Source organism: Dromiciops gliroides, chromosome 1, assembly GCF_019393635.1.
Source record: "Dromiciops gliroides isolate mDroGli1 chromosome 1, mDroGli1.pri, whole genome shotgun sequence".
NCBI classification, from domain to species: Eukaryota; Metazoa; Chordata; class Mammalia; order Microbiotheria; family Microbiotheriidae; genus Dromiciops; species Dromiciops gliroides.
In genome coordinates, this window is record NC_057861.1 from 44,643,904 (window position 1) to 44,671,328 (window position 27,425).

Here is a 27,425-nt window from a genome sequence, read left to right on the forward strand (position 1 = left end):
CCACCCCTGCCCCTTCTTGGGCCCTGAGCTTTGTCACCTCCCAGGGGCAGGAGAGCTGAAATATTGTACTGGGAAACTGAATCCCAAAGGGAAGCTTTTCCCTGCTCATGAATTTTTCATGTCTTTGTTTGAAAAATCCCTGGCTGACCATTGCCGCTAAAGCTGAGTAATTAACACTTACCCTGTAAAAAGGAAAGGAGGATGAGGCTTGTATTTATTGGGACTTCATCACGGGTTGTTTTGTTGTGTTTGAATCTGGGCACTTGGGTATTGGTAAATTCCTTTCATTCTCCCTCCCCTATCTCTGTCTTTTCCCCCACAAACCTCCTGGCCTGGCCTCTCTACGGTAGTGTTGGGGTATGCTCTGGGCTGGCTTTGGTAGGGAAGGCAGGTGAGAAGGCCTTCCTCAAGGAGTCAGTAAAGTCAGAGATTTCAATCCAAGGGCTCTGAAAAGCATCTCGTCATATAAACTGTCTTTGAGGGGCCCAGAGAGGTTAAGAGACTTGGCCAGAGTCACACAGGTAATGAATAGCAGAGTTGAGTCCCAGGTTACTGGGACTCAAAATTTAGTGTCCCCTCTGCCTGCATCTCTTCCTTCTTCACAGCAGCAGGAAGAGGAAGAGACCAGTGTTCACCACCCCAGCCACCATCCCAAGCTGCATCAAGGCCAGGAGATTAGGGTCAGCCCTAACACACTTCCTATATGGAGCTTAGACACAATTTGAGCGTCTTTACTGAGATACTCCAGTGAGGGCAGGACCACGTGGGGGAGCTTTCCAGGAAGTTGGGAAGCTGGGAGTAAGGGCAGAATCTGGGGTGGAGAGGGAGAGGAGTGCAGGCAGATCAGACAACAAAACAAGCACTTTCTTTGGGCTTTCTTTCTGGGGATTCAAAGAAAGCCCCTCTGTCTCCCAAAGACTGCCCCCGGAGAGTTTACATTCAACATGCCGTTATCTAAATACGCAGACGAGATGGACAACGTATATGAAGGTGAAAACCTGTAACAGGAACCTGCCCAGATCAGAGTTGGAGTCAGACTATGGGAAGGAATCTTGTCCTCTTAAGTCAGGGCATCAGTTCCCTTCCCCCTGCAGACACAGTGCCCAGGAAGGAGACAAAGAAAGGAGAATAAGCATTCATATAGCACCTACTATGCACCAGTTGCTGGGCTAAACACTTTATAATTATTATCTCATTCGATCTTCACAACATCCTCAGGAGGTGGGTGCTATTATCACCCCAATTTTATCGCTGAGGAAATGACTTACCCAGGGTCATACAGCTAGCACGTATCTGAGGCTGGATTTGAATTCAGGTCTTTCTGACTCCAGGCCCAGTGCTGTCCCTTCTGTACCACCAGCTGCCTCTTTAGAAAGAGCTGTTGCTAATGGGAAGGAGCAGGGGGCCCCATAATCCCTCACCTTTCTAAGAGGGATCTGTCTTTATTCTGAAAGGATCTCCCTGCTGCCCCAATAGGAAATGAAGGTCTAGATGCCCAGGTCTTGTTCCCTTCCACAGTGGGCATCTCCAGCCCTACTCTGACAGGACTCTCTCCCTGAACATCCCCGCAGTGGTGCTTCTGTACCCCCCCAAGATCCTGTCCGTCTCCCAGTACGTCATGTCTCTATCTCCACACATGATGTAGATTTATGCCACCCCCATCCCGAAACAGCATGGTATCTCCTCAGTTCACCATGGAGATCTGTATCTCCCAGGGGCCTTTTGCTTTCAACAAGAAGAACCTTTACTCCCCCCTCCCCATCCCCAGCAGGGAGTTGCGCCCCCCTATACACAGTAGGGGTTTATGCCCCTTCCATAAGAGAGGTATCCCTCTGTATGCCTCACCTTCCTCCAGTAAACCCCCATTCCTGGACCCTCAGATAATTAAGATCCATGCCACCCCAGCAGGTGTCTGTCCCAATGTATACAGGGAGTGCCTGATGCTCCCCAGGACATCCTTCACACATACATAATGGGAGGGATCTATGTTCCCCCTACATGCTATTTCCCTCCATAATGTGGCCTTTCGTGAAGGGATCTGTCATTTCCCCAATTATTGGGGGTCAGGGGCTGGATCCTTTCCCCTTACACGGCCAGGGTCCATACCCCCTCCTACAGGGATCTGCCCGAATACATTGCAGTTTCCATCTACCTCTGCAGCAAGGATCTTTCTCCACCCCTGTACCCCCACCCCACCAGCAGAGGGTTTCCATGCCCAGTTCTGCCTTGCACTCCCCCAGTCACCCAGAAGGCATCTGTGTCACCCACTCCCCTTCAGCAAGCCTCAGGGGTGGGGCTCAGACCAGAGGGAGCGCCCCCCCCTCCCCAACCCCTGCTATTCTGAAGGTCGTCTCGCTAGCAGCGAGACAGATGTGAGGGGGGTTTTTTCTCCCCCACCTCTTACTCTGATTAATTGCCTCATTCAATTCCGACTATTGCAGTTAAACATTAATTCAGCAGGACTTAATAACGTATTCATTTATGACCCTGCCTGCTCAGGCTGACAATGATGGGCTGTTTTTGTTAATTATAGGGATCCATGAGCCCCGTCCTCTACACGCTCGCACTGACGGAAAACACAGCCCTGGCACACGCGTGGTCTTTGATGTCAGATAAATCAGACCTCCCCAAGGAGCCAGCTACAGGGCGAAATATTTCTTCCTAAATATTTTCCACTAAATGCGTCTTCCTGCCGACGCTGCCACATTGGTTTAAGAAACAATCCAGGGAGATTTGTCAGAGGGTTGAGGGGTTTGGGGGGGGGGTGTCTTGCCAAATTTTGCCGACGTGCTTGTCCTGGTCCCCCGGCAGGACAGGAGAAGGAGGCCCCTGCTTCCTAGATGAGAGAAGGCCTTTGTCTCCTTCCGGCACTAATTAGAACCCTCTCTAATTAGACGGTTTTCTAAGCAGGCTGGGGATTCTTGGGTGAGGGGTTCAAGGGAGGGGCTTTGCTAACGAAGAGCCTCTGGCCCCACCGGCCCCGGGGTAGCAGTAAAGCATCATGGCCTCGGCAGGAGCGTGAGCCCCCTTTCGTGGCAGAGCATGGCAGCCCCGTCTCTGCCCTGATGGGGCTGGTGCTTGGGGCCTTCCTTCCTTCCTTCCTTCCTTCCTTCCTTCCTTCCTTCCTTCCTTCCTTCCTTCCTTCCTTCCTTCCTTCCTTCCTTTCCCTCCCAGGCTAGGGAAGTAGCCTTCGGAGATGGATTCTGTGCCGTGCACCATGCCCACGTCCCACAAAGGGGTGGAGGTGGTCGTGCTGGCATTGATGGGCACCTGTCCCATTGCGAGTCATTCTGCACTTCTCTGAGGCCAGATCACCCACCACTAAAAATGACAGCTTAATGGGGATTGCACTTTCCACCTCGAGGGTTCTGCCGCGTTAATTAAGCGGGAAGCATCCGGATTGGTGGTGCCTTCCGTGGCTCTGCTGGGAGGTGCTCTATTTCTGTCTTGAGCCCTCTCAGCAGATGGGGGGAGAGCAAAGCACTGACATGTGTTCCACCCCACCCCCAGTGCAGTGGGCACATCCTCCCAGGCTTAGGCCAATCTGGGGGCATGCAGCCTTCTTCTGTTGCCCGTGCCCAGGCCGCAGCCTCTGCCTCTCAGAATCTCACCCATGAGGCAGCTAGGGGACCTAGCCAGTAGAACTGGAATCAGGAAGGCCTGAGTTCAAAACCCAACTCAGGCACTTGATTAGCCCTGTTGGCCCTGGGCAAGTCACCTTAACCATTATTTGCCTCATTTTCCTCATTTGTAAAGTAGCAATAATAATAACACCTATCTGCCAGGTTTGTTGCCCGTATCAAATGAGATCATATTTGATGAGGCCGGTGCCTGGCACATAGTAGGTGCTTAATAAAGAAATAAATGATTGTTTTGGGGCAGCTTGGTGGCACAGTGGATAAAGCACCAGCCCAGGATTCAGGAGGACCTGAGGCTCAAATCCAGCCTCAGATACTTGACACTTACTAGCTGTGTGACCCTGGGCAAGTCACTTAACCCTCATTGCCCTGCCCCCCCCCCAAAAAGATACTGGAGTGGTTCTTTCTCCAGCTCATTTTGCAAGTGAGAAAACTGAGGCAAACAAGGTAAACTGACTTGCCCAGGGTCACACAACTAGTAAGTGTCTGAGGTCAAATTTGAACTCAAGAAGATGAGTCTTCCTGACTTGAGGCATGGTACTCTATCCACTGCCCCACCTAGCTGCCTTGTTGTTGTCGTCTTCGTTGCCATTACAAGATAAATCATTATTGTTGTTGTCCTTGTTTATTATTATTGTTGTTATTACCATTATCATTATTGTTATTATTATCATTATTATTATTATTATTATTATTAGGCAAGGAAACAGAAGCAAGTTACCAGACTTTACTGCTGGTTTAAAAATTAAGCACCTCCCAAATAACTAATAAGACATTCCTTGCAGGCTAGAATTCCACATCACAAATGCACTGTCTTTAGTGGGTAAACAACAGATCTCTCAATGATACAAATACAGACTTTCCAACATTCCTGACAACTCCATCAGCAGTGTGTCCTCCAGCCAGAGCATTCTCAAAGACCAGACCATTTCCTACAATCTCTTGGCCACGACATTAATCCATAGAAACGAGCAAGTGGCATGCTTAATATATTTTCCCAGCCTAGTGACACACAATCTCTGAGGTGCCTGGACCAACAAGCTTTTCAGAAGCAGAGACCTAGCAGAGATCAGAAGGATGGGCCCACAGGCTGGTGTGTACATCATCCTCATGTTCCTGTCTGCTACTGCTGCTGCTACTGCTACAGTGGCAGCGGCTGTCCCTAGGAGGTAGCCAGTGAGCCCATCACCAGTGAACTTCACCTCAGTGCTTTAACCATCCTACAAAAAAGCAGGAATTTTGTTGGCCCTTGCAGTAGTTCGTCGAATGTGAAATTTAAAAGAATAATAGGAGGGCAACCTGTCCTTACTTCATTGAAAAAGATAAGAACGCAATAATAGTGATTTTTAAAATTGCTGACCTTTCTGTAGCTCTCCAAGATTTGCAGAGCATTTTTTGTTTGTTTTGTTTTGGGTTTTTTGGGTTTGGTTTTGGTTTTTTTTTTGCAGGGCAATGGGGGTTAAGTGACTTGCCCAGGGTCACACATCTAGTAAGTGTCTGAGGCCAGATTTGAACTCAGGTCCTCCTGAATCCAGGGCCGGTGCTTTATCCACTGCACCACCTAGCTGCCCCCTGCAGAGCATTTTAAACAGAGTTATACAGAGGGAGAGCTGAAAGAGGGCATCTGCTGTATCTCCTTTGTTTACAAATGAGGAAACTGAGGCAGGGAATGAGGAATGAGGAAACAGGTATACAGCAGGGGAAGATGTTTTGTTGTTCAGTCGTGCCTGGCTCTTCTTTACACCAACACCATCCATTGGGTTTTCTTGGCAAAGATACTGGAGTGGTTTGCCATTTCCTTCTCCAGTGGTTAAATGCCTTGCCTAGAGTAACCCAGGCCACCAAGTCTACGAGAATGGGCCTGCCTGACTCATTCTCATATTCTCTCCCCTGTGCTCTGCCGTAGGACTGGACGGTTCCACTTAATTATCTCTTCTGTCCAGGGAAGATTACTGCAGTTCATCCAGTTGACTTTCCTCAAAGTAGACATTAGCTTGAGGCCCAGGAGTTGGTCTCGCACTTGTTCCCTTCCCATGCTCCAACAGGACTTCTTGCTGCTTCACATGGGTAACGTCCCATCTCCCGTCTCCATGAGGTTGTCCTGATTGTCCACAGTGCTTTCCCTCCTTCCCTCAGTCTCTTAGATCCTTTTCTTTTCTTCAAACACCCCCCTCTCTGGGACCAATTCTCATCTCACCCTTCCCTCACTACTAGTACTTCACCCAAAAAAATAACTTAGAATTTATTTTGCCTGTAATTTGATTTTACCTAGAAATATGCATGGCTTCTCCCTTGATACAATGTAAACTCCTTGACAGGGATTCTTTGATTTCTTTTTCAACTGCCCAGTACATGGTTTGTACTTGTTGATCGGTAGATTTTATTGATTAAGGAGAAACACATACAAGTGACTCCTTATGAAATCTCCTCCTTAGAGAGGCAGTTGGTCTACTGTCTCTATGTCCCCCAAAGCACTGCTCAGCGAACTTTGGGGTAAGCTGACTACCAGTCACTCTGGAAACGAGATTGGTTTCCAAGGAACTTCTGTCCCAAGGAGCAGGCCTTCTCTTTAGTATTCCGCATTCATTGGCTTAGGATTTTGGCCTGATCCTCCCAGTCACCCAGGTTTCTCATTACTCCATTTCACAAACAAGGAGATAGGATGGAGGCATTTCTGAAGTGGGGGAATTCACAACAGCTACGATAAGCAGACTTGAGAGGTAATCATTAATGGTTGAATGTCAACCTGAAGGGAAGTCGTGGGTCAAGTACCCCCACAGATCTGCCCTGAGATGCTTGCCCTCAGGCATTTGTATCAGTGGCTTAGATGGAAGGATAAATGGTCTATCCATCAAATTTATTGTTGACATGAAGCTGGGAGGGATAGGGCTATTCAGTGGGTGATGGGGAAAAAAAATATCTTAACAGGCTGGAATGTTGAGCCAAAGCTGGTAAGCTGAAATTTATCAGAAAGAAAGTAAAGGTTCAGGAAAATCATTATAACAAGTTGTAAGAGAGGGAAGATGTAGTTACTGTTCAGTCATTCAATTGTGTCCAACTCTTCATGACCCCATGGACCATAGTTGACCAGCACTGTCCATGAGGTTTTCTTGGCAGAGATACTAGAGTGCTTTGCCATTTCCTTCTCTGGTAGATTAAGACAGACAGAGGTTCAGTGACTTGCCCAGGGCCACACAGCTAGTAAGTGTCTGAGGCCATATTTGAACCCAGCTCTTCCTGATTGCAGGCCCAGCCCTCCCTCCATTGAACCATCTAGCTGCCTACATTAGGTATACCCAATACCTTTTTTTTTTTTTTTTAAACAAAGATACTGGAATTTTAGTGAACCGCAAATGTGGCTAGAGTGTGACATGGCAGCCAAAATTTCTGCTTTCCCAGGTGGCACTAAGAGAGATGTGAGAGTCCCCTCTATACTTGGCCTTGGTTAGATTATGTTTCGAATATTCTAGGTACCACATTCCAAGGGCTCTGACAGACTGGAGAACATCAACCAAGATGGTGAATGAACTTGAGACCCAGCCATACAAGGACCTTAGGGACGTTTACTTTGAGGAATAGCAGGCTTGGGGGTGACCTCGTAGCCGTCTTCTTATACCAGAAGGGCCGTTGTAGGGAAAGGCGTTTGGTTGATTCTTCACCCCAGAGGGCAGAAAACTCAGTGGAATGGGTAGAAATTTCTTCTGGAATCAGTTGGCATCCTCAACAACTGGTTAGCCTCCTTGTATTGCTCCCAATTCGTGGCTCATCCCTTCCTTCTTCCGAGATGACACCACACTCTGGGTTTCTGTCATCTGTAACTAACTTATCCCACGATCTCCGGTGAGTCCTTGTAGACATGAGCTCCTTGCCATCTCTGCCCTTATTTCTGCAGATATAGAACTGGGAGAGATTTGAGAATGTAGAAGGTCAGAGCTGGGAGGGCCCTTAGAACACAGAATGTTAGAGCTAGGAGAGCCTTTAGAAAAGAGGATGTCCGGGGCAGCTAGGTGGCACAGTGGATAGAGCACTGGCCTTGGAGTCGGGAGTACCTGAGTTCAAGTCCGGCCTCAGATACTTAACACTTACTAGCTGTGTGACCCTGGGGAAGTCACTTAATCCCAATTGCCTCACTAAAAAAAAAAAAAAATTAAAAAAAAAAAGAAAGAAAAGAGAATGTCAGAGCTAGGAGGGCCCTTAGGGCACAGAATGTCAGAGCTGGGAAGCCCTTAGAACACAGAATATCAGAGCTGGGAGAACCCTTAGGACACAGAATGTCAGGGTTGGGAGGGCTCTTAGATCAACAAATCCAAATTCCTCATTTTCAGGTAAGAAAACAATAAACACCCACATGGGGGTGAGTGGCAGACCTGGGGTTCAGACTCAGATGCTGACTCCTACTTTCTCTCTCCAAGTTCAGCACTGTCTCCTTTGCACCACAAATTGGGCCCCTGGCCAGGTCTCATCTGATCTGGATAGGATTGAATTTAATAAGCATTTATTAAACACCCACTGTATACCATTCACCAATTGCTAAAACAGGATTGTGAGGGATCCCTTGAGCAAAAAGTATCTAGCCAAGGGTGGATCCCACTGGTATACTTCCCTTGAACCCAGTGGGCCCATGGGCCAGGGACCCTCTCCCCTGCCAATCAAGGCCTGTCTCCTATATCACTGATCACTAAATTGGAAATGGTGTTTTACGGCAGCAATAAAGGGATGGTACAGCGTGAGGTACGTTTTTATACAACTCTATGAACTTTGTCATTGAAAACATTATAGCCTTGAATGTGAGAGCGCGCTGGAAGGCAATATAATTTGATTACCGATATTAATCACATAGAGTACAACATATAAAACCAGTAATGCATAAGTCTGACTGGAGCCAGAGAACCCTCATGTGCATCTCACGGAGATTTATTCTCAGTAATATAATTCATTTGACATGAAAGTATCATAATTGCAGTTGCTAGGAAGAGATTTTTTTTTTCTTTTAAGGAAAAAGTGGCCGTGATCTCAAGAGTAGCCTGTTCTTTGCTTAGTTCCTCTTCTAAACCCAGAAACAAAAGCTTGGCCGAGTCCATTGTCAGGAGATTGTGCTCCTTGAGCTGGGAGGGACCTCTAAGGTCACTGAGTCAATCAACCATCATTTTATGAACCATGGCAAAACAGAGGCCCATAGTGGGGAAGATTTCTCAAAGTTACAACATAAGGAGAGCCAAGGTCCAAATTGGAACCTAGGTCTTTCCACCACTACCACCCTTTTTTTTTTTTTTTTTTGGCAGGACAGTGAGGGTTGAGTGACTTGCTCAGGGTCACACAGCTAGTAAGTGTCAAATGTCTGAGGCTAGATTTGAACTCGGGTCCTCCTGAATGCAGGGCCAGTGCTTTATCCACCACGCCACTTAGCTGCCCCTGAAACCTAGGTCTTGATACCAAATCCAGCGTTGATCTTATTACATTATTTGAACCCACTTTTCATAGCCCAGCCCAGCTAAGAAGCTTTATTGGATTGTTGGAAGACTAGGTGCTTATGCCCGGTATCCCCCACATAGCTTAGTGCATTCAGAAATGGGCACTAAGGAAGATATCGTTAAATTCTGATGGTTATTATCTTTGTGACCTTGGGCCAGTCACTTCATCTGTGTGCCCCTTCGTTCCCTCCTCTATAAAATGTGTAGGGGCACACTGGACTGGATCTCTTCTGAGATTTCTTCCTGCTCTGGATATATGACCTGATAATTCTGTGATGGGGGTGCTGTCTGCGTGTGCCTGGGCATATGCGTGTGTGACTTGGTTTCTTGAGGTCACCCCATCACTTTAACCATAGACTCTTCCACACCTATTGGAACCATGATTTCCCCGGTGCAGGTGCTTCCTCCTTGGTCAGGGTGTATTCTCACCCCAGCCACTTTTCCCTACCTCCACCCTGGCCCTGCCCTGGAGGTCACTTTTGTCCGTTTCTTTTCATACCCCCCAGGTGGAGACAGGGCTAGGTCTCGATATAATGTTTAGGCCATTCATCTGTTAATAAGAACTAACAGCCTGGCACTAAAAAATGCAACCAGTCTACACATTCTACAAGCCTGGTACTCTGCTAGGTACTCATACTACCCGTCATCACCAATGAAATCCTCCTTGCCTTCAGGGGGCTTACTTATATTCTTTTTTGTTATTTTTTTTGTTTTTTGTTTTTGTTTTTTTGCGAGGCAATTGGGGTTAAGTGACTTGCCCAGGGTCACACAGCTAGTAAGTGTTTAAGTGTCTGAGGCCGGATTTGAACTCAGGTCCTCCTGACTCCAGGGCCGGTGCTCTAGCCACTGCGCCGCCTAGTTGCCCCCTTAATTTACATTCTTTCAATCAAATAAGCATTTACTAAACCACTACTCTCTACCCGGCATGGGGCTAGGGGGCCAGGGCCACAGAGACATAATTGAGACAGTCCCTACCCTCAAGAACCTTACATTTCTTCAAAGGAGACCGCATGTGTACATAGAAGTAGATTTTTTAACTCCATACAGTATAAATACAAGGTGGTGAGGAGGGCAGGCGGCAGAGCACCGGTGGGGAGGAGGGGCAGGGTAAGTTGAGTTGGTGTGAGCCTCCTGTAACAAGTGGTGCTTGAGCTATATCTTGTGAAAAGCCAGGAATTTTCAAAGGGGGCAGGTGAAGGTGGGGGAGTCCCTTCCAGCGTCATCAACAAGGAATGCAGTCCCAAGTAGCAGTGTCACCCACGACGGGTCTCCCCCTCTTTTCTAAAAACGTGAACTTCAGGATGACAGACTCAGAGCCTATGGAGTGCCCTGTTTCAGAACCTATAGTAATCACATGCACATGTATATATGTAGATGCCAGTTCAGGCTGGCCCATCCACGTGTGTGCACATATAAATCTTTTCATCTTTAGCCCTAGAGGCTCAACATGTGCCTGTCACGTAGTAGGTGTGTAATAAACCTTTGTTTAATTGAAATGAAGCAAATGCTTATATATGCATACATGTAGACCACTCTCCCTTGTGTAGATAGGCCTTCCTGGACCCACTACACACACCCACACATATGACTACAAGCACACGCATGATCAAATACATTAAGTTTGGGGGTGGTTGTGATTTTACAGTCTGTGACATTTTCAAAAGGCATTTGAGCTTCACATCTCATCTCCCCCTCCTCACTTCTAACCCCCCCCCCTTTTTCCCGGCACGCTCTAACGGGCTCAGCTCTGACTAATATTCCGTGTTTCACTCACCAAATAATCAAGCCGTGTTCAGCTCCTTCCTAGTACAGTGTTCTCTGAATTATTGAGGGTGTTTGATGTCAGTTAGCATCTGTGACAGAGGCCTCGAGCTCTGAGCAGAGAAGGAGAGGGAGCCCCCTCCCCCAGCCTCTCCCGCCCCCCTGCAATCTCTGCTTTACAGAGGAGAAAACAGGGCCTAGTCTGCCTCTTGCTGCCTGCCTAGCCCGGCTTTGCCTGAGCTTGCTTCATCTGCCCAGATTCACCCATTCTCTGAATGTCTCTGTCTCTCTTTATCTGCCTCCCTACCCTTACCCTAACTCCGTCTTTCTTTCCATTTCCTCCCTGGTTTTCTAACCACTGAGTTGGTTTTAACATTCCTTTGTGACCCCCACCCCAGAGTGAGGAAAAAGGCTTGCAAACAAGATGGAGCTATAGACACATATGCCGGGACCCCACCCCTAGGGAGGGGGCCCGAGGTAGTGTGGGGAGATCTCAATACTTACACTAGTGACTGTCCAGTGAACTGTAGCCCTGAGAGTGGGGGAGCAGCAAGCACGTGACAAGTTTGATTCATTGCAGGAGTTTGTCCAGTGCTTGTCATTGATCAGAGAACACCTGGTGAATCGTGTGACTAGCCCGGAGAGTGAGATCATCCAGAGGGAGATCGCAAAGGATTGTTGTCCTGCCAGGCTCAGGGCACAGCTTGCTTGCTGGGCCTGAATCTGTAAAACAGGGGGTCTAAGTTTTATTTTGTCACCACCATCTGACACCCAAAGACAGGAGGACAAACCAGTCATTTAGGCCTTGCCTTTTTCTCTCCATTTCCCTCTTGGCCATCCCCCCATAGCTTAATACTTCCCACTCCCATTTCACAAACCATCAGCCATTTGGAACAAAATTTTACCAGTCTCGATTCAACTCAACTGGATATTTGTGATGTGCCTGTTATACGCACATACACAAGGAGGGAGATGAAGTATTGGGTACTAGGAATAGGTTGCCACACTTTTATTAGCCAAGCTTTTTACTTCTTAAAACTGTACCTCTGGGGGCGGCTAGGTGGCGCAGTGGATAAAGCACCGGCCCTGGATTCAGGAGTTCCTGAGTTCAAATCCGGCCTCAGACACTTGACACTTAACTGGCTGTGTGACCCTGGGCAAGTCACTTAACCCCATTGCCCCATTAAAAAAAAAAAAAGAAAAGAAACTGTACCTCTGAAAACCCCGATTCTTCCTCATCCTCCTTCATCTTCCCGTGTCTATCCAGCCTTCTCAGCTCCCTCCTTCTTCCTGCCCCCTGAGCAACTGAATTCAGTAGCCAACTTCGGCATTTAATTGTCCACCCCATATTCTTAGAGTGTAAGGTCTTGGAGGGCAGCATTTATGTTGCCCTTGTCTTTGTATGCACACACACATAGACACACATATATCTTGTAATCACCCATTCATTCACCTTCACTTTGGACAAAGGTCCAAAAGTGTCCCCTGACACTTCTCACAGTGCCTGACACAGAACAGATGCTTAATAAATGTTTATTGATAAACTGACTTGTGTCTTCCCCCCGTTAGAATGTGATCTCCTTAAGGTCAGGGATTGTGTTTTGGCCCCTTTTGGTAGCCCTATCATTTATCATAATGCCTGGCACACAGTAAACACGTAACAACTATTTACTGGTTGATTGATTGAAAGGACAGGACAAAACCTTTGTAAAGCTCATTTGTTCTTAGGGTGTTGTAAGGGAGCCAGGAAGGAGGGCTAGCCAAAGTTCTAAGCCAGTGTCATGGGAGGAGGGATGAGTTTCAGTCTGTGTGGCCCCAGGGGCAGAACTGGGAGCAGTGGAAGGATGCTGGACAGGCCACTTAGGCCAGGTGGCAGGACTGTCTTGTTACATAGCAGCTTCCCCCCCCATGAGAGGTCTTTAAACAAAGGTGATTCTCAGTCAGATATGGGTTGTACTAAATGCACTGGGTTTGGTTTATCTTCTCACTCCAAGATTTCAGAAGAGCAGCCCTCTGGGCTATGACCTGTAAGCCGTGGACACATGCTTGTGGTTGGATTCTCCGACACTTGACCCTATGCCCACAACCCTCCTCCCCTGAGTCCACAGGGCCTGGCCTCTCAAACATGGGCCTCCAGGGCCCAGAGAGAAATGTGAGGCCCTGGGGACTATTCCCTGGAGGATCTCAATAAGTCATTCATTCCACATGCCCTGAAGGTGAGCAGCCAGGAGGAGTGGGGCCCTGTGATCTGTATCATTGGAAAAGATGCTGATGATAAATGGGATTTGCTGGAGGGTTTCAGAGTAGATACAGATCAAACATGAAACAACCCTTTCCCTCAGGGGGCTGGTATTTTCTTGAGAAGTAGAGGGGGGGAACCTGTCTACAAAAGGAGCCTGGAGACCCTGTGGTGTCTGGTCCTCTGCTACCATCGCAGACCCTCACAGCCACTTAGAGGTTTTCAGGAAGAAGGACAACTGTGCTCAAAGCTACAGGTCAAACAGGCAGCCTGATGGGTTCAAGTCTTAGCTCTGAAACAGATTAGGCCGGGTGACTGGGAAAGGCCCAGAAATTCTTCCTCAGAGACTCTCATTGGCAGACTTCGTCTTTTGCTTTGGTTAAAGTGGGGTTTACTCACTGAGAGGTTGCTACCCCCAAAATGAATGAGGTTGGAGCAGCTAGGTGGATAGAGCACTGGCCCTGAAGTCAGGAGGACCTGAGTTCAAATATGATCTCAGACACTTGACACTTACTAGCTGTGTGATCCTGGGCAAGTCACTTAACCCCAATTGCCTCACTAAAAAAAAATAAATAAAATTAATGAGGTCTTTATTCAGTGGGTTTGTGTGTGTGTATATAAAAGCCTAACTCTAGGCTTAGCCCCCTGCCTTCCCCCCCGCCCCAGAAGGGGAAAGGGCCCTGGAAGAGGAAGTTAAGGCAAAGAATAGACCTGGGACACAGGGACCAGAGATCCAGGCTCTGCAGCTGCTGGATGACGGCAGCCATGTGGTTTTGTCCAGGGAGTATTGGTGCCTCTTTCTAGGCACTCAGTGAGGGTGACCATTTGCTGATATCCAGCTGACCCGAGGGTCTTTGTGCGTTTGAATTGGTCGTTCCTTATACCCATCTCTCCTTCCTTCTTCTGAGCAGTTCTGGTAGTCTTCCCTTCCCTCCATCCACAAAGTGCCCAGACATTTGCCCAGTGACGTGGCATTCCCAATGATTCCATAACAAAGGCTGATTCCCAGACAGTTCCCTCAGTGATACCAGGGGCAATCCCAGCCAATGCCACCTCTGATTAAACCCTGTCTCAGAACACGTTGCTCAGCCACCCCCCACCCCCACCACATCCCTTGTCTCCCGTGTTCCGGGATTTCAAAAGGAGACAAATTTGCTTTTCTCCCTGAACATGAAATTTCCATTAGCAATCAGGCAGGAACGGTAGGTAGGTCGGGCTGGGAGGATCAAGGTGTGTATTTTGTGTTCCTTGAAGTAGGTGTTAACCAGAGACAGGGAGAGGGTGTTAAATAATGATTTAAGAGTTTCATTTTAAAGGCTCTTTTTTACATGAAGTTTTCTCTCTTTTTCTCATCCACAGTGTGACAGCGAGAGCGATATTGATGATAAGGTAAGATTTGGGGTTCTTTCCCCACACCCCTGTTGAATGAAAGTAAACAGCAGACCCAGTCCCGAGCCCAGAGACGGTTACTGCCACTTCCTCAGGAGCGAAGGACGGCTCCCTGGGGTGTCCAGCCCAGGGGCGTTATTGGTCCTCTGTGCTCACAGGGGTCGTTGGCTTTGGTGCTGGATTGTCCAGGTCCTCAGTTACTCATCAGGCATGAGAATGAGAGGGGGCAAGATGCCCTACAAACCTTTGGGACCCTGACATTAGCTCCTAAAGGAGGGGAATCTGAGAAGAAAGGAACAGGAGGGTTTGGCATACTCTCTGGGCTCACTTGTCTGTGTATGCATCTCCCACACCCCAAATCCCTTCACCACGGATAACCGGGACATGTTTGCAACACACCAGGGTACCAGGGTGGGGAAGGGGGTGACGTGGCTTCTCTGTCAGGGAATAGATAACCTGGAGAATGTTGGCACAGTGGGTTCTCCCAGTGACAGCTTGGTCTTATGCCCCATGAAACAGAGAGGGTCACATAGAGAAGGCAGGAGGTGGGAGGGTGGACCGTGTGTGTCTTTGGATGTATGACTGTGGTGGTGGGGTAACTGTAGCCACGGGCCAGTGTGTGGGTGGATGGAGCAGCCATAGCTGGGTGGCTTTTCTGATGAGGGAGCAAGAAGGAACCTTGAGACCACCCTGTCCCAGAGGGGAAGTCTTCCCTTCCCTCCCTTCACAATAGTTCAGAAGGTCCCTGAGCATTCATTAAGCACCACTGTGTACCAGAGCTTGAGCTAAGAGTACTCTTGAAGGTTCTGGGGCTACCCTAATTTAGTGTGGTCTCAGGAAGCCAGAGGCCAGGACGCAGAGGGCATGGGGGTAGGGGGACAAGCCAGTGGTGACTTGGTTTACCTTCATGGCAAAGAAACTGAGAAAGGAGGAGAGAGAGGACATAGAACATTTGCTGAACCAAACCCAGCTGCCCTGTCACCTCAGTGGGAAGGGGAGGGAAGAAGCATCCATCACAGGGAGGGGGGGCAGGGCCGTGGGCGCTGACAGGCGCCAGGCAGACCACCGGCGAGCCCTCTGGATGAAGCTGTAAGTGACGTGTGGCGGCATTGGGCAGGCGCGCCATTAACGACATTCTAAATTACCCAGGCGAGCAGCGTTCCCACCAGACTGACGTTTGCTACATTGGGTTTGACTTCACCTTGTAGTGGAGAAATTGAAATCTGAACTACATTGATTAGCTTTCCGAGTGCACAATCGGAGGTTACCTTATGAGGAAGCAGCAATGAGCCGGCAGTCCCCATGGGGGAGTGGGGGTAGGGAGGTGATCAAGCCACACACACCTGCACACTCTGGCTTTGCCAGGGCCTCAAGCAGAAGGCTGGGGGGGGGGTGGCGGGGAGCTGAGCTAACTCTCTCTTCCAAGCCCAGCAATTGCCTGGGTCAAGCTCTTCCAGTCACCAAACCTTTCTCAGCCTCAGTTTCCTCATTTGTAAAACCGGGCTCATAACATCCATAGCACCCACCTCCCAGAGACATTAAGAGTCAGATAAGGATATGTAAAATCTTTACAAAATGTGAAATATCCATGTCCCTTGTTATTATTTCTCATCATGCCAACCTTGGTAAGGAGTGGCAATCTTGGTGCAGCCATGGGGGTCTGACTGCCGTCATCCTGTGCAAGTGGGTATCTATGACTAAGGACACACATGTGGAGGTAGGAACTGATCCTACCTGTGGAGGTCAATCTTTTTTTTGTGAGGCCATTGGGGTTAAGTGACTTGCCCAGGATCACACAGCTAGTAAGTGTTAAGTGTCTGAGACCGGATTTGAACTCAGGTCCTCCTGACTCCAGGGCTGGTGCTCTATCCACTGTGCCACCTAGCTGCCCCGGGTCAATCATTTTTTAAGCCCTTCCCCTCCCCCCAGGCAGAGGCAAGCTCCCAGTCTGGAATCAGAGAGGTTTACTGTGGCCTTGGATTTGATCTCAGCAGAACCCACTTTGTGAGGTAGCAGCCCCAGCCACGCAGCCTAGGAGAAGAATAGCCTTCCCCTCATCCCCCTGAGCCAGCAGCCTAAGGCCAGGGTTGGGGCTCCTTACTGGCCTATTTGCTGGATTGGTCCCAGCCCAAATCTGGGCTGGGCTCTCTTAAGTGGGCTGCCTCTCCTCCCTAGAGACTCTTTGACATTCTCCCCAAAGTGAGGGTATCACGCTAGGTGACCCCTTCAAGCCCTGGCGTCCTTCCATTTTTATTCACCCAGGGCCAGTGGGCTCTGCCACATGGAGGCTGTTTCTTTCTCTTCCGGCTCCGGATTTATAATCCTTCCCACTCTGAGGATCTAAGATTTTCTCTTTCTCTGACTTCACATGGCTAATGAAAGCTCTGAAGAAGCAGATAGGAGAGATTATTACTATTAGCCACAGGCCTTAGCAATGGATAAAGCTCTGGGCCCAGAGTCGGGAAGACCTAAATTCAGATCTGACCTCAGACACTTCCTAGCTGAGTGACCCTGGACAAGTCACTTTACTTCTGTTTTCTTATCTGTAAAATAAGGATTAATAACAGTACCCCCTTCCCAGTGTTGTTTTGAGAATCAGATGAGATGGTATATAAAGCACTTAGCACAGTTTCCGGCACATAGTAGGCACCATATAAATGCTCTTGTTGTTCAATCATTTCAGTTGTGTCTGAATCTTCATGACTCCATTTGGCTTCCTTTATTTGATATAGAGTCCTTTCAGTACTGTCTGACTCCATTTGGGGTTTTCTTGGCAAAGACACTAGAGTGGTTTGTCATTTCCTTCTCTAGCTTATTTTACAGATGAGGAAACTGAGGCAAACAGGGTTAGGTGACTTGTCCAGGGTCACACAGTTAGGAAGTGTCCAAGGTCAGATTTGAACTCAGGTCTTCCCAGACTGGGTTGCTCTATCCGCTGTGCTGCCTAGCTGCACCATATCATTGGGAGCTAGTATTATTAAGTGGGCAATTTGTAAATCACTTGGCACTATACCTAGCACATAATAGGCATGTGCAAATGCTAGCTTGTATTTTTGAATGAGAAATTCTTTATAAAGCACTGAGCAGAGCTTCGGGCACACAGTAGGTGCTTAATAAATGCTTGCTTCCTTCAAGGCTTAGCTCAGCTGTCACCAGCTTTCCTGATCTCTCCTACTTGTTAGTGCTGCCCTCCCCAAATACTTGTAATGGCACATAAAATACAAATACCTTGTAATTACATAGAACAACAACAATGATAATAGTCCACATTGCAACAGCATTTCCACGTTTTTGGAGTGCTTTGTATCCATGTCCTCTCTTGAGCCTCCCAACAACCCAGACAGCTTAAGGGTCACAAAGCTAGTGGCCAAAGCAGAATTCAAATCCACATCTTCCTAACTCTAGACCCAGAAGCCTTAACCCCTTAATTACTCTCCTTCCCTCCAGTAACCATAGATGGATACATCTGTTCAGATCTTGCATCCCATAACTGCCACTACCCCTCCCCATTTCTACTATACTAGATGTTCTTTGAGGTGGGGGAGGGTTATTTGGCCTTTGCTTTCTTAGCACCTGAGAGGCAGGGTGTTAAAGCAGATGGAGCTGACCTTAAAGGCAGGGAGACCTGCGTTCAGGTCTTGCCTCTGTGACCCCACCACGCAAACCCTTTGACCTCTGAGTGGCCAGGCAAGCCTCTAAGAGGCTACACTGCAGAAAAGGGGGCTGCCTGCAGTGATAGAGGGAATTTCGCTTCTTAGACTGACAGTAGTATCCTGCATCCATCCCATCTCGTGTCCTGCCCCCTCCCCATCCCCCATCACGAACATGCATTTAACAAATGTTTGTTGAATCAGTGCCTGTTCCCCCCTCCCCCTTCAGTGCACCCTTCCTCCCCACCCCCTTTCTGGATGCTTGCAGGCCTAGGAATTCAAGGCCAGAAGCAAGGGGAGCCATGCTCTGTGAGAGCAGGAGAGAGATCTGAGCTTCCCATTCTAGTCCCTGGCAGTTACTGTGATATGCTGTCCATGCACTATAAACATTGTTACTGAAAATATATACTTCCTTTTAATAGCAACTCCAGCATTAACAGATAAGCAATTACCGTTCATTTTCAGGAACTATAAAGTCCTCATTAATTCAAGATTTATGTAGTCAGAGCATTTAGCCCAGGAATAACACCACCGAGAATTGGTTTATACACATGTAATGACAGGGCTTACGGCTCACTTTAGCCAACATTTTCATAATCGAGGGTTGTAAACCATCGAGGCTGACTCCTTCACTGTCTCCTTCCTACCTGGGCCGCTCCTGCAGCCGCCTCGGACCCAGGAGCCTGGCTACCTGGCCACAGGGCAGGCAGGCCCCCACGGGGTCCCCTCCCTGGGAGCCAGCCTGCGTCTTGGCTCTGTTTAAAACGGCAGGTGGAAGCTGGGAGGGGGACATCCTGGGCCCCGACTGGGCCCACAGTCCTGGTGACAGGTTGTCAAGCCAGTCCCTCCCCTTTCCGGGGCCAGCCTCCTGGCTACTGCTCCATCTGATGGCTGCTCCTGATGAAGGAGAAGGAGAGAGGGGGAAGGAGAGAAAGAAAAGAAAGGGGAGGGGGAGAGAGGAAGAGAGAAATGGGAGGGAAGGAGAGAGGGGGAAGGAAGGAGAGAGAGAAAGAAAGAAGAGAGATGGGAGGGAGAGAGAAAGAGGGGAGAGACAAGAGGGTGAAACAGAGAGGGAAGCCATGGCTTTGTGGTCCTGATTTAATGAGCACCCCCTCCTGAGGCCACACTGCTCCTTGGACCTCCTCAGGTCCTGCTGGGGGAGGAATGAGGAGGCAGGGAATGACCAGTGACCCCACTATTCTCCCCACCTCAAAGAATACCATCTCTGTACCCAGGGAAAAGCTCACTTCTCTATGAGGCCTAGATCAGCCCTACCCACCACTACCCTTAGGGTCACACCTTTTTGTACTCCACATAACAAGACCAGCTTGGCCGTCTGGGCCAATAAGCTAAGAATTCCTTGGCCACAAGGAAAGGGAAAGTGGCTCACATGTTTTCTTTTTAGGAACTCCTCCTTCCAAGGAGGTCAGTGAATCCACAAGCATTTATTAATCGCCAAATATGTGCCAGACAATATGCTGAAGATGCAAAGAAAGGCAAAAAACTGTCCTCTCCGAAGCTCACACTCTTTGCCAGGGAAGCAGCATGCAAACAGCTAGGTATTAACTAGAAATAGCCAGGAGAAACTGGGGATACAGTGTGTACCATCTGAATGATTTCAAAGAGGTTGTAAAATCCATTGTCAGAACCCTGCACTTTACATAGTCAAACTCAGTTCAGCCAGCATTAGGCACTTGCTGTATGAGTCGAGTTGCAGGATGGAGAGAATGAGTCACAAGATTTAGGTGCAAGCCCCCCTCTCCCTCTCCCCACCCTCTGCTCTAAGCCATATCCCAAGATTAGAAGAAGTAGAGAGGGGCAGCTAGGTGGAGCAGTGGATAAAGCACCAGCCCTGGATTCAGGAGTACCTGAGTTCAAATCCGGCCTCAGACACTTGACACTTACTAGCTGTGTGACCCTGGCAAGTCACTTAATCCCCATTGCCTCACTAAAAAAAAAAAAAAAGAAGAAGTAGTAGAGAAATTGCCAGCCTGTGCTGACCTCAGAAGGCCTCCCCGCCACCTCCCCAAGAAAGTCAGGGCCCTGGTCCTTCTTTCTAGGGTCCAGGTCATTGGGAACATTAAGCAGAACAGTCCCTGACCTCATGGAGTCGTCTTTTTATGGAGGACAGTCTGATAGAGAGAAAAGTAAATAGACCGTGTACAAAATCACCTTTGGGAGCGGAGCCCTAACCATTAGGGACAACACACAGCCTCTAGCAGGATGTGCCAAGCTTTCAAGAGAGCCAGGTCTTGGGTTTTTCCTGTAAAGCAGATTTTTGTAGACTAGATTTTCTAAATTTGAGGCCCACCTGTACAGACACATGTTGTCAAGGTCCAAGCCCCACATGACTGAGAGATCTAAAGTAGGCAGGACTTGGAGACAGACTCGTGCCAAGGGGAGGATCCCACCAGGCGCATTAGAATTGCGCACACTGGTCTGGTGGCCTCCATCTTCTTAGCTCCAATCGCTATGAAGGGACCTGCGAGTATAACTTCTCCTAACCTTTGACCTTCCATCCTCCTGGCCCTAAAAGCTAGCAGCCTCTTGTTAACTTCAGGTCCTGGGGCACCAACCCATGATCTCAGGTTCAATCATCAGACCTATAAATTAGATCCATTGGAACCTGGTTTTTTGTTTTGTTTTGTTTTGTTTTACCTATGAGAGTCAAAGGATGCCACTCAGTGAGAACAAGGAGTTGGGGGTTAGGAAGGCTAGAACAGTGCCCCAATTTGGAGAGACAGAGACCTCAGAGAGGCCCCTGCTCAGCAAGGTCCTGAAGGAGTTCACTTTGAGGTGACCAGCAATGACATTCTTGCCTATGAGGTGCTTGGCTCTGTTCTTTCTCTCTTTCTAAAGGACTGTAAGGGATGCCAGCCCTCCCTAATTAATTTGGACGCCCTCTTCATTTGGCATCCTGAGACAAAGCCCTAGTCACTCCAGCCTAGTTGCAGTTTTGCCCAGTGTTCTCACCAAGGGCCGGCTGGCCCCTGCCCACAGATCTCAGGGCCGCCTGACTCATGGCTCTTGACAGCATGTTGGGAAGCTCTGCTCACCCCGTCATCTCCAATAATCAACAGCCCACCCGCCGACACTTTGACAGACTTAATGGTTTTTTATACAAAAATGGACAGACTTAATGTTTCAACTGTAGCAATCATCCGTCCTGATCTCTTTAATGAAATTAGATTAAGCGCACCTGGGAAAATGCTGAGACGGCACATTGCCTTCATCACCTCCTTTAATTTAAAACCAATTTGCGGGGAAAATACTCTGTGAAGCCCAAGGCTGCTTGGAGAGAGACAGAGGAGGAGGGCAGGGAGGGATTTCTGAAATCTGTCTGGATGGCTGCTGGCAGTGTTAATTCCTCTCCCTGCTGCGCTGTGAAAGATTAACAGCCCTAAGGAACAGATCGGGGAGTTGAGCGCCTCTCTGCCATGTGGCTACCCCAGCACCAACCCACCCACTGGCTTCTTCAGCAGAGGAGAAACAAAAACAGAAATCTTAAGAGGCAGAAGCCTTTGGAGGGCTGGGAGCCAGCCCGGTGGGGACATCCTGAACTCCTCCCTCTTGTCAGGGATGGCAACAGCTTCAGCTCTCCTGGCTGGACTGACCGCACCAGTGGCATCCACCGTTGTTCACAGAGGGCTCTACCGGGTTTGTTGGGCAGGGGGATGGGCTCCTTCCTGGACAGCCTCCCAACCAGTTCAGTTCAATATACCAAGTATTCATTTAAGCACCTGTTCTCATCTAGAGGCTGGGGGTGCAAAGGCAGAAATGAAAGTCCCCTCAGAGTGCTTATATTCAAGGGCAGGGGTGAGAGTTACTGAAGAGAATCAAGGGGCAGGGGGGCAGCTAGGTGGCACAGTGGATAAAGCACCGGCCCTGGATTCAGGAGGATATGAGTTCAAATCTGGCCTCAGACACTTGACACTTACTAGCTGTGTGACCCTGGACAAGTCACTTAATCCTCATTGCCCTGCAAAAAAAAAGAGAGAGAATCAAGGGGTGGGGTGAGGAGGAGGAGTCTTCCTAATAAGGAGTTCAGCATCTTATCTGTGGTCATGCCATCATCAAATTTTTTTAAAGCTTGACAATGGATTCTTAACTTGGGCTCCATGTTGCAACCCAGCCCTCCAACCTGGACCCGTGAATAGATTTCAGGGAGTCCGTGAATTTGGATGAAAAAAATAATACAGCTTTATTTTCACTCACTTCTACCTGGAATTTAGCATTTTGCTTCAATTATTTTAAAATAGGATTCTGAGAAAGGTTTTCCAAAAGGATCTGTAGCGCACGTGCGTGTGCGCGCGCACACACACACACACACACACACACACACACACACACAGAGTTAATAAACCCTGAGTTAGAACGTGGAGATCACATAATGTCACTGCCTTCAATGAGAGAGTTGATATCTCAGGGGAGGTCATACCTGATAGGTCTTGGAGGAGCCATCAGCAGAATCAGTCAGTGAGCATTTTGTATGCCAGGCAAAGACAGGAATGAAATAGTCCCTGTCCTCACAGAGCTTCCATTCTATTAAGGAAAACAACATATTCCCAGATAGAAAGTCAATACAAAGTCACTTGGCTTTGGAGCAGCCACTCCTGGCTGGCGACTCCTCTCCTTGTCTGCTCTCACTCTGAGCTCTCTGGCTGATGGGTGTTTTCCAAGGTTCTGTTCCCGTTTCCCCAGTGTTGTTCCCATTTGGCCGTCTCCCTTTGGATAGCTCCTGGTACAGTCATCTTTGAAGACTGGAAGTCACTTGGGGTTGGGTTGGTGGGAGGAGGAATTGGGATGGGTGTAGTTGTGCCCAGTTTAGAATAAGGGGACTAGCTGGATTTGCCCTGTGTGGACGCTGTGGGACCTGGGATGTGTGTAGGGGAGGGAGTTTGGTGTGTCTGTAGGAATTAAGGTCAGAGAAAGGGTGGTTGGAGCCAGGTTGTGAGGGGGCTTAGATTCACCCATGAATTCCATACAAGACCTGTTGACTGTGTGATCCTGGTCAAGGGCCAGAGCCCCTTGGTGCCCCACACATCTCTGTAAGATTCTTAAATTGTAGAAGACACGATGACCTGTACTGGGAGATGGAATTTCCTCACTGGGAATTCACTACAATGATGAAGTCATGGGGTCCAGACCCCCTAAAAAAAATCAAAACCAAATGTATATATCGTCTTTGGTCATCAGAACAACTGTGGGAGGTAGGTGCTATTATTTATCTCCATTTCACAAATGAGAAAACTGAGGTTGAGAGAAATGAAAGTGACTTGCCCAAGGTGACATGGCTAAGTAAGTAGGATTTTAATTCAGACCTTCTTGATTCCCAAGCCCAGCACTCTATCCACTGGCCACCTCTGATAGTCTGTGAGATGGAAGGGTCACATGCACAGTGTCGACATTAGCCACACCCTCCAGTGATGCAGATCGAAGCCCATCCTCCTGTGCAGATAGCTGTTCTACGAAATAATGGCAACAGCTCAGCCCCCTCTGATATTGTGTGCTACGGTTTAACTAGTTCTGCTCCCAGGGGCCTTGTTAGATAGAGAGGGAATGTTAGCATTATCAACCTCATTCTACAGATCAAGAATCTGAGTCTTAACAGAGGCGAGATGACTTGCCCAAGGTCTCATGTTAGTAAATAAATGACAGGACTGGGTCTGAAGCCCTTGGAATGCCTTCTCAAGGTCACACCATGGCAGGAAAGAACAGAAGAGGGATCTGCGCCTCTCAGGTCTGAGAAGAGAAACTGAGATCCAAAGAGGATCTCTGAAAGACCTTTTCATATAGTAGGGACCTAGAAGGATGGTTGGGATGTTCCCAGCCCTGGAAGGCAGCAACCATGCAAAGACAGGGAAGCCAGAGAGAGCTGGGTATGAGTATGGAATGGGGTCAGGTTTAGCTTGGAACACAGACGGCGGCAGAGGAGGGAGGGAGGCTGAAAGGTGGTGGAGAAGGGGCAGCTAGGTGGTGCAGTGGAGTCAGGAGTACCTGAGTTCAAATCTGCCCTCAGACACTTAAGACTTATTAGCTGTGTGACCCTGGGCAAGTCACTTAGCCCCAATTGCCTCCCTTAAAAAAAGAAAAAAAGAAAGGTGGTGGAGAGCCTTGAATGCTGAGCCAAAGGGTTTGTGCTTCTCGTAATGGGTCCTGTTAAAAGGAGGACAGAAGAAATGTGATGGGAGCAGCTTGGGTGTGTGTAGAGGAGGCAGGGAGGTCTCCAGGATATCACGGTATTTAGGCAGAAAGAAATGAAGTATGAGGGTGTGGAGGCAGGAAAACTTAGGGATGAGTGGAGAAGACAGAAATCCACAGAATTGGGACGCTTCTTTGGAGTTCTTCTTCTAGCAGGGTGGAAGCTAGCTGGCCCTGAGCCAACCTGGAAATTCTGCTAGATGTGGGGAGAAAGAGGGTGAGTGTGGAATGTGTATTGGAGGGTAATGGGACCAGGGACAAGTGGTCAAAGACGATATATACATTTGGTTTTGATTTTTTTTTAGGGGGTCTGGACCCCATGACTTCATCATTGTAGTGAATTCCCAGTGAGGAAATTCCTTTTTCCACGGCATCATAGAGTTTTTATTTTATTTGAAAGCTCATGGGGCCCTTGAAGATAATCTCCTGTCACAGATGCATTCAGTCTGGGATCCTAGAACCCCCGGTAGCCCAAACCTTCCTTTCTCCTCCCCTCCTACCCCCACACCTTCTCTAGTAGCAGCCTAGAAACTGCAAGTCCAGAGTGGAGGGTGGGTGGAGGGGGCCGTCAGAGGCAGGCACATGGACTCGAAAGGTCAAACTCTGTTTCCTCCTTTGTCTGCTCCTGAGGAGAGGGGATGCCTGAAAATCACACGCTGTCTCTCCCCACCCCCAACGCCCCCTCCAGGGGGGTGACTGACTGTCTTTTGCTTTTCTTTGCCTGGCATTCATTAGGTGCTTAATAAATGCTCGCCGTCCTGTGTCCTGACTAAACTCCAAGCCCTCTACTCTCTGTTTACTAATCTTCCTACCCCCCTTTGCATCCTGGGCCCTCTTGAAGCCTTAGCAAACAGTCCTTTGGAGGATGTAGATTCTAAGAGACTTGACTGACCAAGGTGCTGACCTCTACCCCGGCCAGTCCCCTCACCTGCTCCATAACAGGTGAGAGAGACGCAAGAGAAGCTTCTTCCAGTGGACTTAGAGGTCAGAAGACCTCATTCGTATCCTCTCTGGGTGACTCCAGTGGGTAGGCCTTCATTTCTTCCTTTGTAAAATCGATAGGGGCCCTTCCAGCTCCAGCCCCAGGAGCCGCTTGGGGTCCTTTCTGCTGAAGACTTCAGCCCCTCCTCAGACAGACACACTGACAGATGTGCTTGGCAACAGCCGCTGAGGCCAGCTTGGGAGGTTTAGTGTCAGGCCAGGGCCCCCAGGCCCACAGGGAGCCCCCGCCCAGAGCCCTGGGGGTGGCAGCTCATGTGGGAAGCCCCGTAAAGAGCCCCCGCTCCATCCCAGGCTTTTCAGAGGATTCGTTCTGCAGCTGCAGGGGAAAGAGAGGTGTAAACAGCCAAGAACCATCTTCATGACGGCTGGAGCGGGAGCCAGATGCCAGATGGCAGCCTCCGCTGTGGCTGTGGTTGGTATTTAACTGCGTTTTTATTGGAAAAATATGGGGTGAAAAATTGTGTGGGACTCATTAGGCGGCCTGCTGCGATTGTGACCGGCCTGCCAGTCTGCTCGGGGCTGGGGGCCAAGCAGCCTCTTAAGCCTTAACTGCAGCAGCCCCCGGCCCAGGGAAGGGCAGCTCCTCTTCTCCTTCCTCCTCCTCCTCTTCCTCACTTCTCTGACTTCTTCATCTTGACCCCCTCCCTCTCCCACTGCCTCTCTTCCTCCTCCGAGCATGACACCTCCCATCCCTCCCTTCCCAGCTCCAGCCAAGACAGAGGCAGATTTCATCCAAAAACTCCAGGCCTGGTCTGTCAGAGGCCTCCTTGGACCCCCCAGAAAAAGCCACCTGATCTCGCCTTTCTAGTCCCAGCCGGGCCCTGCCTGCCTCTCTCTCCTCTGCCCCCGAGGAGCACGAGCCTCGCTCTGCCCTGGAGCCTCTTTGACCTGACTCTGGCCCCACTTGGCACCACCCCTCTGGTCCTCCCCCACTCCTCCCCTGAGCCCCCACTGCAGATGAATTTCATTTTCCTCTTCCTGCATATAAACTACAAGTAAGGCCATGGGAAGAAAGAGGCTTGCTCTTTTCCCTGGTGCATTTCCTTCCTTCCCCACCCAGCCACCACCCGCCGGGCAGCCTTCATTCCCTAGTGGGCCTTTCTGGGGGATCCTGAGGCTGGAGAAGGGAGGCCTCCTGTCCACATGCTGCTCCCTTCTCGAGGGAAACAAGCCCAGAGGTTGCCCCCTCTGTTCCCCTCCTTCTCTCCCTCTCTTCTCTCCCTCCCTCCCTCCCTCCCCCCCCTTCTTCCCTCTCACTCTTTCCCTACCTCCCTCCCCCTCTCTCTGTCTCTCCCCTCTTTTCCCCCTGTATATCCCTCCACTTCACCAGACAGTACACCCATTTGTGGGCAAGCTAGGCCCGATGGAGCTGTCTGGACCCTGGGCCCCCTACCTTCCCCAGGAAGTGGCCCCACTTGTCGGTCCTCCTAGTCCCCTCTAGCAGGAAACAGATACAGTGTTAGGGCCTCCTTGGGGCTGACACAGGCAGGCTTGGGGGGTTTCTGCCTTTTGGAGGTAATTTCTCTCTCTCTCTGGTGTGTGGGTGTGAATCACGACTGTGTCTCTGCTTGGCCCTGGAAGTGCTCGGCTCACACAGCCAAGTTTTCTCCCTTTGAAGGAGTTTTTCTGAGCTGTGAACTGTGAGCTTTCTAAAGAGCATTCATGTCTCATCCCACAGGCTGCCTCACAGAACACACACACACACACACACACACACACCCTGACTCACTGAGCACACCTACACCCTGCCTACATACACAAACACATCCACACACAGCCTGACTCACTGCACACATATTCAAGCTTCATACACACACACACACACACACACACACACACACTCTCACTCTCTCTCTCTCTCTCTCTCTCTCTCTCTCTCTCTCTCTCTCTCTCTCTCTCCCTTTCTCTTATACATACAGCCTTCCTATCCATGCACATTCACAAAGCTATGTACACACACGCACATACACACTCCATCCATCACCACCTGTCCCAGGGGTGACCTTCCAAGGAACCTGGGTCCCATCATGGCCCCCAAAAGCCTAGAGAGACAACCAGAGACATTGAGAAATGT

At 49.2% G+C, this 27,425-nt stretch overlaps 1 protein-coding gene across 6 annotated transcripts in view; it reads left to right on the top strand.

The window, feature by feature from the left end:
• The window catches only part of FBRSL1 (fibrosin like 1), a 307,120-nt gene that overhangs the window by 208,495 nt on the left and 71,200 nt on the right, over positions 1–27,425 (top strand). For all 6 annotated transcript variants that reach the window (XM_043965816.1, XM_043965808.1, XM_043965826.1 and 3 more), the window contains one exon: positions 14,469–14,498. In XM_043965816.1, the coding sequence (XP_043821751.1) occupies positions 14,469–14,498 (30 nt within the window). The remainder of the gene's footprint in view (positions 1–14,468; positions 14,499–27,425) is intronic.